Raw genomic sequence first — 14985 nt, 5'->3', positions numbered from 1 at the left:
TGACGAGTTCTGAGGCAGTCTCTCACTTCTTCTGTTGGCTCTCTTTATTGCCAAACTATTTACATGCCAAGAGGAAAGGTTGTACTCTGGCTTGATGAAAAAGTGCTTGAATTTAGACTTTTAATTTGTATACCATTCATTATTCTCTAAGGCACTGAGAAGAAAACTAGCTTATCCCCTTCTCAGCTCCCAGCTCATTCTGGACACTTGCTCACAGAATGTAAAAGTTTCTTCTCCTGTATTTTTCAATGACTCCCCCTAAAATCGACGTTCCGCTCCCTTCTGTGTCCCATCGTTTGGAAACTTCAGCCATCGTAAGGAAGATTAAATGTGGAGTGCAAAGGGAAATGAGAAAGTAAAGAGGCTTATGAATTAATGACTGGAGTTATTAGTGCTGTAATTAGATTTAGGGAATGGGCAGTGCTGCGTGGTGAGATCTGGGGGGTTTGGCTGACTCCTTATCATTCACGGGATATCCTGTAAGTGTCAGGACAGTTGAGATGGAAAATTGAGCTCATCCATGCTTGTGTGATAGTACAAGTCAGCCCTGCTGCCCGCACCGCACCGAGCGATGATATTGCAGAAACGTCATGGTAAAGTAAAGCCAGAGAATGGTCGTTCAATGTCAGCAACCTAGAAATGGGTTTCATGTGCTATGTACCATTTAATTTGGTGCCACATCAAAGTCACGGTGAAGCGAGAGGAATATGAAACATATTAATTGGTCCTTTTGCTAGTTGTTATTACAACAAATATACATAAATAGGCAATATTTGATGCATTAGCATCAAGCAGAGTATTAAAGTATTGTGTACACTCCATTAAAGCCCAGACTTTTGTAGTCTTCACCTCCGTGTAGATTGCGTTTTCTACACTTAAAAAAGCAAAACTGATTTGCATAAAAATGAGCCAGATTAACAGCAGGCTTTGCCCTTGTAGAACATCCACCTCGTGGCTCGTTGGCTGGGCACCCTTGAGAAACTTCTGGAGCAGTACGGAGATGGAAGCAATGAAAATTTCAGAGTGTTTATTAGTGCGGAGCCCTCATCAACCCGCGAGGGCCACATCATCCCCCAGGGTATCCTGGAGACCTCCATCAAGATCACCAATGAACCACCTACTGGCATGCACGCAAACCTGCACAAGGCCCTCGACAACTTCAACCAGGTAACACACTTACAGGTTTAATACCTGCTCTACCTTTATTACCTACCTACGCTTCACCACTGGAAAGCAACTTAGCACAAAAGGTTTTTATATGGTTACATTGTGTGTAATTATGTGAAATCTTCTTTAGCTTCTTTTTCTATGAACTTTTATTTCAGAAGCAGCAGACTGTGGTTTTAAGCATAGTTACCCTAAAAAATCCACATTTACAGCAGAGAAGCAAAGGTAGTAGCTAAAGGAAGGCTAGATAAGACTAATGTTGGTGTAGGGCAGCTGGATGTGCCACTTAAAATTGGACTGATTCTTATATAGCACTTTATACAACATACCACATTCACCCAATCACTTTCTTCTAAGCTTTTAGTGCTTCCTAGCTAACATTCATACTCTGATGGATGCATCGGAGAGCAGCTTGGGGTTAGTATCTTGCCCACAGATACTTGGCATGCAGACTGGAGGAGCTAGGGATCAAACCGCTAACCTTACAATCAGTAGATGACCTGCTCTACCTCCTGAGATACAGCCACCCCAAATGTAGACCTGTTTAACTTTACTTCAGCTAAATAAGCATACATGATAAGAAGGAAATGAATGAAGAAAGATTCCTTTGTGCTGTGTCTGGAATGATTTAAAGGGCTGCATCATAATACTGTGTTTTTAATGTGAGTATTTCTGGCTTAAATCTGGGTCATAAACCAGTAGAGAGAAAGAAAATGTGATTTGATTGAAACTTGGCAAAGAAAGCTGAGAGATCTGTGACCATTTTATTAATTAACTTTTTAGTTACACCCGCTAGTGCAGCATGAGGTTACAACTAAGGAAAAGAAAGCTATTTTTTTGTAGCAGTTCAAGTGCCCGTTCCACAGGATCTTAGTAGGCTATTCTTTTGAGGATTCTCTTGATTCTCTAGGATTTTACATGCTACCTACCTCTGAATGCTCATTTTCCTTTTAGCTGTGAGTGGCAGTTGAAACAAAACATGTCAGTTCCCGATTTCTCATCAAGTTGCCAATTTGCAGAAGTCTTGCAGCGAGCAGATGGCAGCTTCACCTTTCACTCACCCTGGAATTGCTTCTGACCTGAAGAGGACAGATGTGATCATCGCACATGCTAACGCTAAAAGTTTGGTTACATTCTGCTGTGAGAAAGAGGGATTACTTGAGCACAGACCTCAGCAAAGTCCATTTGCTGATGTTTGTGTGAGTTATTGGAACACATCCAGACAAGATCACTTACCCAGACTATTCTCCAGCCCCATAGTTAGAATGGATCAGGGTGCTACAGTGGCCTCTCCTAGCTTTACTTTACCTTATCAGTTCTTAGTCTCTATCTAAGCTTTACCATTACCTCTGTGCTTTGCTGCTAATGCATCTTCCTTTGCACCATTACCTGAGTGCTCAGTTTCCTCCCGGTCCATTTCCATGATCCTTAGTTTGCCGATGTGTATCTGTCTGATAAGAGCATCATGCTTGTGAGCCCTGCCTTATGCAGAGCTACAGGGAGGTCCACTGAGGGGAAGATGAGAGAATATTCCAATCATGTGTACTCAGTGAAAGTTAATCAATATTTGGCTAACTCTCAGTAATGGCCCATCTACACGGCAAAAGGCAGAGAAGTGACATTTCTTTTCTTTTGGTCTATTCGCTGGCAAATGCATACAGCATCACAGCTTTTAAACAGCCTCTGCTAGAGTAGTAATATCAGCACGGTGGTACAACTAAGCTGTTGTGAATTTACTGTTTGTCTAAGCTAATCATTTAAATGATGAAATCATTTTAACAGTATCAGACTACACAGCTTTTTCAGACTCTTGCATACCCAGATGTTAATCTTGAAACTGTTGTCAAATCATAAATATCAAAGTTTGTGTTCCCTCGCATGTGCGAGGACTTCGACATGTGTTTATGCGTCTTTGTCTCTCTGCGATCGGACAGCATGCCGATTTTCTCCAGTCCACGGGTCATGAATAGAGGGGCTATGCATCTCTTTCAGCTGTGTTGAGCAGAGGAGTACCATACAGAATACTAACTAAATCTCCAAAAGGGTGCGTGCATGTGTTTGTGAGTGTGGTAGTCAGCCTGCGCTCTGCTTGTGCAATCTACACGTGCATCGTCAGAGTCAGCTCCCCTGGGCATTGCAGTAGCGGAAGCGAAAAGGCCTTCACCGTAGCACTCGGTGACACATGTTAGAATAAAGAGAATTTAGCCTTCCTATTTCCATAGGGGTTATTGGCAAGCTTATTTAACTATCTCTCCCCCCTGAGATTACAGTGCCATTTATGTCCACTTTTTTATTTGCCTGTCTTGAATAATGAGCCCATGAGATAGTTGAAGGCTGAAAGCGCTTGACAAGTTGTGACAATTAAAAAAGGGAATCTCATCGTTGGTTTTATTGCCATCTAGTCTTCTCTTTGTCTGTCTTTTACCATGAAGCACTGCTGGGATCTGACAAAATATTGCAGATCACAGGGCTACCTGCCACAACTTTTTACCCATAACATGCAGATATAACTCCAGTGCGAACAGTTCGAGATGCCCTTTGAACATGCCGCTTTTTGTTCTTTTGCGTTTCAGGATACGCTGGAAATGTGCGCAAGGGAGAATGAGTTTAAGAGTATTTTGTTTGCCCTTTGCTACTTCCATGCGGTGGTGGCAGAGAGGAGGAAATTTGGTCCTCAAGGTTGGAACAGATCATACCCCTTTAACACCGGAGACCTCACCATTTCTGTCAACGTCCTCTACAACTATCTGGAGGCAAATCCAAAGGTACACATGTTTCTTTACAAAGCCTGCTGTTTGTTATCTTAATTGGAAATCCGAACACGGGTGACCTCAGCTAAACACCAAAGGCCACTTTCCAGCAAAACAACATCCCCGTGCTCTGTAATCCCCAGGTGCCGTACGATGATTTGCGCTACCTATTCGGTGAGATCATGTATGGTGGTCACATCACAGACGACTGGGACCGGCGTCTGTGTCGCACATACCTGGAGGAGTTTGTTAAGCCCGAGATGATGGAGGGGGAGCTGTACCTAGCACCTGGTTTCCCCTTGCCTGGAAACATGGACTACAACAGCTACCACCAGGTGAGGCAGATAAGACTGGACTCATTTAGGCCATGAAACATTAAATAAAGATAATGTAGCCACAAAAAGGACACGACAGAAAATTAAAAGCAGAAGCTCCTAGTGGAATCAGCCATGTAAAAGCATAGTATCTCCCACTTACAGTGCAAGAAAAATATTAAGATTGTATTCTTCAATGTGTCCCCAAGGGGCGTCTATGTGGCCTCCAGTAAATTAATGGTGGATTAATGTGGCCATAACTGAATTACTGTAATTAAAAGGTTTTCACCATCATTATTCCCCATGTACAGTGTGGAGTAGTACAATCCAATGCTAAATCAATAACAATAAAATGCTTCCCATATGGGTCCCTGGGACATAACAGATTGTTGTTTGAGTTACATAAATATTTCTCTGAGGTGGAGCTGCTCTGTGGGTGGAAACTGTTTGCCAGTAAGTCTAACTGGCAAAGTTAAATGTGAGCAAACCAAGAAACATAAAATGTATGCAAGTCAGAATAAATAAAACCAGTTGGGTCATTGAGCTTACAGTATAAAGCAGGTTTCCAAACAACAAAATAGTAAAAATAAGAAAACAGTCGGTGACAGCAGCTACAGCTGTGTGCTGCTAGACTTTGGGAAAATAGCATTTTGTAGGGTTTTTGTCAGTAATTGCAGCTCCTGTAAAAGAACACAATATGAATGGATGTCCTACAAGCATGCCTTTGATGATGGTAGACTTAATTTGACCATCGGTCCGTTCCCAGCACTTATTTCTCAAACCTCTGTGGCTTCAGTAGAGGATAGGCTGTTCATGTGTTGCTTAAATGATCCAAGATCCACTGGGTGATCTGCATTCAACTAATGCTGAGCCAGTTTATTTGGTTCTTTAAAGCCATGGGAAAATTGGATTTGAATCCAATAATTCGAGGTGACTGCACAGTCTGGTGGTCACTGACTACTGGAAACACAATAATACTGGAAACCATTTATAGCAACTGTTTGACTTTTTAACTTTAGAACAAATAATTACAATAAAGGTGAGTAAAGTCCTGAAGGTCACATTTAAAAAAAAAAAAGCAAAAACAAGAAAGTGGTGGGGACAATAGCACACCAAAGGGATGACAGAAGCACTAATACTAAGGTTTGTTCATTAGAATGCACTTTTATACTAGAATAGAATAGAAATATTATTTTTTGTCACTCAGTTCATGAGCTGCAACAAAACAGTAGAGAAACGGAGTTTAGGAGTAAAATTCAAAGAAATGAGAAATGGTAGCTTTATTGAATTACAGTTTGTTTGTATACACATTGTCTTTTGGGGACCCACTCAGGGAGGCTCAGGGAGGGACACCCACTCACGACAGATGGCTGCCCCTCCCTGAACCTGGTTCTTCCAGAGGTTTCTTCCTAAAAGGGAGTTTTTCCTTCCCATTGTCGACAATTGCTTGCTCATAGTGGGTCAACCAATTGTTGTTGTTTTTTTCTCTATTATTGTAGTATGTTTACAATATGTATGTTTAGAATAAAAAGCATCTTAAGGTAACCTTGAGATGCTATGTGAATGCATTAAATTGAACTGAATACACCTACACTGAATAAACCTGCCCACGAGCATTCTTGGGCGTGATACGTGTAATCACCTTCCATTTTTCAGTAACACAGTAATATTATGTATAAATCACATGGTAGTTATGTTATTTCTTGGGTTGTACAAGGTCTTGAATTATCTAAATGGTGATTAATTTCACTGAAGGATAGAAACACAAACCGTAAACTGTAAATGGGCCATAAAGCAGTTGTTCATAGGCTGAACTATAACAGATAACATAACACATAACATCTTTCATGAGACAAATCACAAGCTGCCTCACATCAAATAAAACCAACAAAATGCAGACATAAGACCAAAAAGGTTAAATCAGCACATCAGATAGAAAATGAAGCTGAAATAAACACATTTTAAAAAGTTAAAATAAAGTAAAAATGCTACATTAAATATGCCAGTTTAAAAAGATAATTCTTCAATCTATTTTCAAACAGGCCCAGTGAACTCACAGATCATAGACTGGAGGCCAGAGAGTTCCACAGTGTGGAAGCTACACCTGCAAAGGTTCTGTCACCTTTGCTTTTTAGTTTGGATAACGAGCCTCTGATCAGAAGGCCATAGAGTCGTGCTGGTGACATATGGCTGTCAGAGTTCATTGGTGATTCACCATGCAGAGGCCATGCAGGTGAAAACCACAACTTTAAATTGAATTTTGAATTTGATGGGGAGCCAGTGCAGTGACATCAGTGGAGGTGTAACATGGGAGGTAATCTAAGGAGCTTGGAAATAAAAACCAACTGGACTTGTCAAGTTTCTTGAATAAATTTCACCTCTTATCCGAGAGGCTTCATCTGTTAATGGTGTAGAGTCCCAGATATTTTGGCCCTAGCAGGAGTTGTCTGTTAAGAGAGTCGTTGACCCTCATCACATGAGCTGACATGTGAAAAAGGGTGTGGCTCTTTAGATTACCAGGACCTGGGTGACTGAGAACCTGCACAGACATCCAGGGAGGTTTTATTGTGACAAGTTAAAATTGAGTTACAGCAATCAAGGCAAGATGAAATAAAATCATGAATAACAATCTCAATCTCAGATTTTGATGCAATAAATCAGAGTTTACTGATGTTTCTCCAATGATTAAAACAGGAACCAAACCTCTGTCCTGCAAATCCAATAATAAAAGACACTCCTGTGTTTGCAACAGTTTCCAAAGATCTGGAGGACCAAGCTGAAAATGATCTGATATCCAAGACTGTATGCAGACCAAACAGTTTTGTATATTTTCAACTTCAGAAACACATTTGAGGTTTAAAGTTTGATGTAAAATCACCATCATAACAACCACAAAACTAAGAGCGATCATGGCCACAGATCTGTGTGTTGTTGCTTTTTTAATTTTGCGCTTGGCTTTGTGTTATAGGAAATATTGAAAAAGCAGTTATTTTGATTGTTGTCGCCTGAACTCACTGAATATCGTTGATCTTCTATAGCCTCCGGTCACTTCTAATAGCGTCCTTTGTGGGCTGCTCTTAAGGTTTATAATGTAAACGTATTATTTTACAAAGTATCCCAGGCCATGCTGTGGAATAACACAAACACAACTTAACAAGCAACATAAATAACAGATATTGTACATTCCGTTCTTTTATTTTATTTTTGGAGTTACAATCCAAATGCTAGGTTTAACTCCACGAATCCAAACAATCCAACCTTGTTCTGAAAAATCAGAAGTTTAACAATTTGATGACATTATAGTGTTAATCCGCATACAGAGGAAATGGTAAGCTTTGGAAAACTGTAATGATGTTAATATTCTTCAGTCAAATTCTTTATATGACTCAGATTAAACCCAGGAATTCTTTTACTGGGTCACTGCAGTGCTATCTTAGTTACACATTTAAGACTCTTCGAATAAACCTGCAACATATTGTACATTTGCCCATTCCCTGTGTGATCACCGTTAATAAAGTTGACATGGACATGATGAAACCAGACTGTGACAGCTCCAAGCATTATCACGTTACTGCTTCCCCTCACTTGACCTCACCGTGTTTCCTGTCTGTTACTTGTCATTTAACACTAAACTCTATTGATAGGGTAAAATCCTACAGACTTCACAAGCAAGGCCAAGTATGTTCAGGTTGCTTTAGAATTTATCTTCAGTCTTTGACGGCACAAACCAGCGTGACATTTCCCTTCAGCATTTATGCAGTTCACATTTACTGCATGTGAACCACGAATTGTCATTGCTCTTGTGAGCACAAGAGCACAGGGGAGCACAGGGGACTCCCACAGGGAGTGGAGAGTTTTTTTGCAGTTAGCCTGACTAGGTGGTGGTAACTGAGTTTTTAGCTGTTTAAATTTGTCCAAAGAACAAAGGCTTTAAAGACCTTTGTGTTGTTGGAGGTCTGTTGGGCCATCTCCTACCATCTAAAACAAACCTACTGTATAAGAGAGGAGACAGGTGGACCAAGCACAAAGAAAAAGCCAGCGAGTCAGCAGTTCTCCTCCACTTTCAACAACATACAGGTGTACTCGGTGAGTAAATGTTAGCCAAAAAGTACTGAGGCTATCTCAAAACAGCTGACTACAAAGTGTTTCTGTATTAAAGGCCAGTATATTTTCCATCAAGACTTTCATCAGGACTTGATTAGAAGAACTTTTTTTTTTATTTAAGTGCCCCACAAAAGCCCCCCTTTTCAGTTGAGTTTTCACTTTCATCTGTACTGACTTAAAAGCATATTGATATTCATTATGGACCAGCAGATGGAAAATGTCACATTTCCTTTCCCTTGTTATGGTCATTAACAGTCTGTCAATTGATCCAGAGTGTTTGAATCTCCCCCAGAAATATCTCACCATTTATATGGCTCCATTCTTGTCCTTTGTCAGCAGTACTTCAAACGAAACACCAGAGTGGAGAAAAAAGTGATGGTACTTTCTAGACAGGAAGCAATTGAGTTGCAAATTTCCATTTTGTTATATACAAAAGAATGAAAAGGAATCTAAGTGTAAATTAGGGTTAGTCAAAGGAGCTTGCAAAGAAAAGCGTCTGGACTTCTTTAGGTTACTTGAAGACGTTTCACCTCTCATCCGAGAAGCTTCTTCAGTTCTAAGGTCAAATGGTGGAGAGTCCCAGATATAAACCCAGTGGGAGTTTCCCCCCACAGAGGGACAAACGGACCCCCTGATGATCCTCTAATCGCCTGAGCCAAGGTGTGAAACTGGGTGTGGGTCCCAATCAGCCAGAGTTTCGGGTGAGTTCATTGTGAAACCTGGCCCCACCTTATCATGCGAATTCCTGAAATCAGATGGCCCAGGATGTGAGTGGGCGTTAAGGCGTCTGGGAAGGGATCTCAAAACTGGATTATAGATGGCAGAGAGTTGGTGTCGTAAACCACCGCCTCTGTTCAAAGATGGTCGCTCACAGTGGACAAGAAGCCATCTATGTCCACTGTGAGCGACCATCTTTGAACAGAGATGAACCTCTCATCTCGGATGAGAGGTGAAACGTCTTCAAGTAACCTAAAGAAGTCCAGACGCTTTTCTTTGCAAGCTCCTTTGACTACGATGACCTGGATGACTGAGAACCTTCACAGACATAAATTAGGGTTAGTTAATCTTAAAAGAAAACAATACTCTCTGACTGATTCTGATAAAGTTCTGACTTTTTCCTGCTCCAGTACATCGATGACAACCTTCCTCCTGAGTCCCCTTATTTGTATGGCCTTCACCCCAATGCTGAGATTGGCTTCCTTACACAAACCTCAGAGACACTTTTCCGCACTATCCTGGAAATGCAGCCGAGGGACAGAGGAGTGGGTGAGGGAAGCGGGACGACGCGTGAAGAGAAGGTAAATGCTTAATTTGTTTTTTACAGTTTAGTAAGATAGGCAAAGTTTGCAAAGTACCTTGTATTTAAATGTAGTTATTAGTAATTAGGTTGCATTGGGAACCATAAGATAGTGCTCTGAAAATCCACTGTCAGCTTGACGCATCGCAGTCCTATTGAACCATCGGCAAATTAAGCTAATAAATAAAAGTCAAGGACTGTCACTAGTGAGCTCTAATTACAGTGTGTCTAAGAATCCATTTGTGTAGTACATAGATTGTATACAAAGATCGTCACCCATTGGTTTTAACTGGGCTGAACTGAAATCTTGAGAACCCCTCTACAGTTGATCCCATCTTTATCCAGCTGGAGCCAGAAATATAGAAAGCACTTTGGACCAGAGGTAGTGACACCGCAAACATCATTAGGGCTCTGTCAGGACGTAACTTTCTTTGAGGATCAATATCTATCAAATGATTAAAATTATTTTTTTAAAATGACCACTAGCATACAGATCATAAAGAGTGGATTTATCTAATAGTTACTGACCTCATGTCAGGATCCATCCATCCACTTATCCAATTCAGGGCCATGGGAGGGCTGGAACCTATCCCAGCTGCCATAGGGTAAGAGGCAGGGTGCACTCTTAACTGTCAAAGGGCTAACACAGAGGCACAGACAACCTTTCACACCTATGGTCCATTTAAAATCCCCAACAAACCCAAACTCACTAACAGTCTTTGGACTGTGGGAGGAAGCCAGAACACCTGGACAGAACCCACAGAGGCACGGGGAGAACATGCAAACTCCACACAGAAATGCCTCAGCATTCAAACCCAGGACCTTCTTGCTGTCAGGCAACAGTGTGAAGATGTCATAGGGTAAAAAAAATTTGGTGAGATGTTGTGTTTTGTCAGAACCGAGCGAAAAACAGCTCTGGTGCTGAAAAATGAAGCTAAACATAAAGTGACAAATTTCAGATACTTTAATGGTTACTTGAGTCTAAGGCTCCGAAAGTGAGTCCGTCCCAGAGTTTTACGACCTGGTGCAAAAAATAGGCTTTGATTGTATAGATAACATACAACCTAAACCTGTATCAACTGTATGGTGGTTTATTTGTGAGTTGTTGTTTTTTTTTTATTAATAATTCAACCATTTGGTATTGTTGTTAAAGGCTGTGTTGTGTTTGTATAGCATTATGGAAATTTTAGTGGATTTTCCTAACAAATAATATGCCTCGTGTCTTATACCGTCCTTAGATGTTTCTGCCCATGTGACCACTATTATATAATATAATATATGACATAATAAGAAATGGGGAAACCAGGTTTTCCACATGCAGAAACAATATTTCAGGAAATGTAGATCTAAGTTTACGATATTTTAAATTTATTGTATGTAAATAGAATGATCCCATTAATAAAAATATTAGTTCATTTTGAAAACATTTAAATGAAACCACCAAACAGGGGCCCTGAGGTCACCCACAGCATAAGCTCATCCCCTCACAGAAAAGGGGCTCCGCTGTTTATCATGTCTTGAGACGTGACCAGATACTCTGAAAATCCAGAAATCTCATAGTAATGAAATATTATTTGCAGTAGCAGTAAGATTTTATTTCATTTGAACTATAGGAGCTGGCAACACCCAAGAAAAACCAGACCAATGTATTTGTTTTGAAAATGTAACATCCCGCCTCTACTTTCCCAAAGCTGATGTATCCTGATTCTTTGGCAACTGATAATCATATCTGATAAACTAACCAGCACCATTTTTCTTGCAGTGAGATATGAAATAGTTGCAAATTAATTTTGTGATGATTAACTAGTTGAATAATGGACTAAGAAATTGAGCTCTGATGGGGAAGTACTTTAGGCTGTATAAAATCTCTTTAATTGGCACACAAGGACTTGCAGAAAGATTTGATCTGATTTCAGCATGTTTTTTCCTACTTGCTGATTAATGCTCTTGCATTTTCAGGAGTTTCTTACTTATACTCATTGCTTAGTTTGACTTGCTTTAACTTCCTCCAAAGATTTTCTTTACTTTTGTCATTTCTCCTGATCTTCTGCCAAAAATTGATGTTCTTAGTCTGAACTGACAGATTCATTTTCACCTGGTATTACTTTTGATTTTAAAATTAGGAATCAGCCTGGATCTGTTCTGTGATGACCTTTGTGATCAGGGCAGGGAGGAAGGAATACACATATTCATTAACTCTAGGGACCTGTACTAGCAAGTTCAACATACCAAACATACCCAAGATATCCATTATTTTTCTTCAATTACATCATATTACACTGACATCAGGCTAAGCGGGCACAAGAAGATGGTGTTCAGCCGGATAGACCAACCACGAGTTTTCCAGTCTATCTGTGAGTACATTTACATGAAACGGGGGGTATTGTGGGTATTTGATCAATCAGAAAAATGGGCAGGTGTGCTGGCAAGGGAGTGATGTAAGAAATAATGATAAAAACTATGCTGTGAAAAGATAAAGAAGTTACACACAAGCTGAAAGCAACTCAAACAGCAGAGTGTGACTGTGTGTAAGAGGAAAAGACTGTACAATATTTTAATATTGAAAGCTTTAAACGACAGAGTTAGCCCTCAAGTTTTGCTCAAATCCTGCTTCAAACTACAGGGCTCTGTTGTCTGTCAGAAAGTGTCCATACCATAATAATAATGGATTGGATTTATATAGCACTTTTCAAGGCACCCAAAGCGCTTTACAATACCACTATTCATTCACTCTCGCATTCATACACTGGTGGAGGCAGCTACGGTTGTAGCCACAGCTGCCCTGGGGCAGACTGACAGAAGCGAGGCTGCCATTTCGCGCCATCGGCCCCTCTGGCCAACACCAGTAGGCAGTAGGGTAAAGTGTCTTGCCCAAGGACACAGCGACCAGGACAGAGAGCCCAGGGATCGAACCGGCGACCTTCCGGTTACAGATACGCTTCCCAACCCCCCTGAGCCACGGTCGCCCCAATAACCATATAAACATCATATACATATATTCAGCTAAATATTAACAGATCCTCATGAGGTGAGGAGGATCGTTGGAGTGGTGGTGGATGAGCCCAAAACTACATGGGAGAAGCTTGTTAATGATCTGAGGGCACTTTGGAGCACAGTCACCAAGAACGCAACTGGTAACACACTATGGCTTAATGCAGCGATTCCCAACTCTTTGTAGTTTTGTGTCTTATTTTGAAAGAAATATTTACACGTTACCATAGCAACCAGAGAGCATTAAGGGGCAGAGAGGAGGATGTCACTCTCAATGCTGTTGGCGCATTTCAGGAGGACGGTGCTAATAAAGTTGCACAGTTATATAGTGAATTTGCGTTTATTATTATTATATTTACAAAATACCACAGTTTTTGTCTTGTCTTGTCATTTTATTTTGTTGTATTTATCTGTGACATTTTAAAGGCCAGTCCGTAAAAATATTGTCTGATATTAAACCAGTTGGTGGTGCAAAGAAGGTTGGGGACCGCTGCCTTAATGGATCGGGCAATGTACTGCAAAATCTTGGATGAGAACCTTCTTTGCTGAGCCAAAATACTGAATATGCCTTGTGCATGTGTAACCCATTTGTGTGTGTTATGCCTATTGATGTGTTGTGGTCTGGCGAATGAATAAGAGGCAGGAGACAGCACTGGATCTCTGGGCTCTTTACTGCAAATTGCTGTAACATCTGCAATCTCCCGCCATGCTGAAAGGAGCTGTGACTGGGGTACACATGCACGTGTAACACTGGTGGTGCAATACTAGGCCTGTTAGTGCTACTTCTTGCCTTCTTTGCCTGTAGTACGGCAGTATAATTACCTTTAACCACAGTACGAGGACAGAAGGGAAATATGGACCAGATCAGACAGGTTCTAGATTCGTAGGAGCCAAGGGTGTATGACAACAGAGGACTTGTACACAGTAGGTGTAGAAAACACAATTGCATTTATTAGCAATTATTAAAGTTGTGCACATTTAACAAAAGTAGAGCGCTCTTCTTGAAAACAAAATAAAATAAACCCCACAAATGGTCGACCTAAGGATATATTGTCTTTTGTGTCTTTTTTAAAGTCAATTTCAGTCTTTCAATGTTCAGTAGTCATTCAGTGTGTTTGTAACCAGTCGGGTTACAATCTACCAGTTCATCCGGCTCTTTGGGCTGGGCTCGCCATCCAGTACTGGAAAAGGGATCCTCGATTCTTCTCAGGTCCTCAAAACCAATCCAATCCAAATAAGCAAAGGAAAAAACCTGACCTGGGGACCAGGCCAGAACACAGTAGTTCAACATTTAAGCTATCATGCCTGTAACTTATTATTACTACTGGTTGCTTGTAGTGCTTCTAAATTTCTTTCAAAATATTCTATGTTGTACAACAAATTATTCTCATTTCAAAGGGAAAAAGTGCATAGGAAACACACATTTAAAACAATACAAAATAGCTCAGTAGTGCATTAGAAATACACATTGGCTTGAGACTTATCAAGTTTCAGCTAAGTAAAGTGCAGGTGAAGGCACTTAATTTCACATTGCTAATACTTAGTGTGCAGAACTATAATTAGCACCATGAGAAAAGGGAACATGTGCTAACATAACATCGCACAACACCATACATTATACATCAATACCACAGTAATGTGACATAAACCTTTAAAGAACATCTCATATAAAGTGCAGCAGACTCCTTGCTAATTGCTTTAGCCTCGGAAAAGGCACTTTCATTGCAAAATGGCTAACGGAAGTTAGCATCAGAGCTAGCGGCAAGTAGCATGCTATGCTAGCGCACGTGTGCTGCCTGGGACTTACCATGCGAAGCAACAAATGCTACACGGGGCTTCACAGTGCTCACGTTGGCTCACGGCCTCTGGAATACAGTATCACTCTTATTATTCTTGCCGAAAAAAGGACTTTCTCTATCCAGCTAGCTTCTTTGCCGCACGGGTAAACTGAATTTTTGGGGAAATTCAAAAGCATTTAACACATATCCTACACAGGATCTTCCAGGATGAAAATGACCCAAAACATATTGTTCAGGCAACAAAGACGTGACTGCAGAAAAAGCATATCAAGGTCAATGAGTGGCCTTAGCTGGTCTCCAGACCTCAGTTTCCAAGCAGCACCCAAGAAACCTAAATAATCTAGAGTTTCTGTAAAGAGTGGGCCAAAATACTTCATGAGATGTGTGCAAACCCAGTGAACAACTGCAGGAAACCTCTTGCCGCTGTGCTTGGCAACAATGTTTTCTCAATCAAGTACTAAGTTTTGTTTTGTTTGGAGATCAAATACTGATTTTTCTGTTTGTTGGCTGATTTTGTGTCTCTCCATTTGAAGTATGTTAAAAATTAGAAACTGTTCATTTCT

The 14985-nt window shown here is 40.7% G+C and overlaps 1 protein-coding gene across 1 annotated transcript in view; it reads left to right on the top strand.

Annotated features, from left to right (window-relative positions):
• Positions 1-14985, top strand: part of dnah9 (dynein, axonemal, heavy chain 9) — a 180592-nt gene that overhangs the window by 140803 nt on the left and 24804 nt on the right. Inside the window, exons 71-74 of the mRNA XM_004569683.3 lie at positions 940-1167; positions 3741-3932; positions 4061-4252; positions 9463-9633. Coding sequence (XP_004569740.2) covers positions 940-1167; positions 3741-3932; positions 4061-4252; positions 9463-9633 — 783 coding nt within the window. The remainder of the gene's footprint in view (positions 1-939; positions 1168-3740; positions 3933-4060; positions 4253-9462; positions 9634-14985) is intronic.

The sequence above is a fragment of the Maylandia zebra genome, linkage group LG8 (genome assembly GCF_041146795.1).
Source record: "Maylandia zebra isolate NMK-2024a linkage group LG8, Mzebra_GT3a, whole genome shotgun sequence".
Classification (NCBI taxonomy): Eukaryota; Metazoa; Chordata; class Actinopteri; order Cichliformes; family Cichlidae; genus Maylandia; species Maylandia zebra.
Note: the sequence above shows the minus strand (reverse complement) of the source record. Positions and strands in the feature narration are given on the sequence as shown.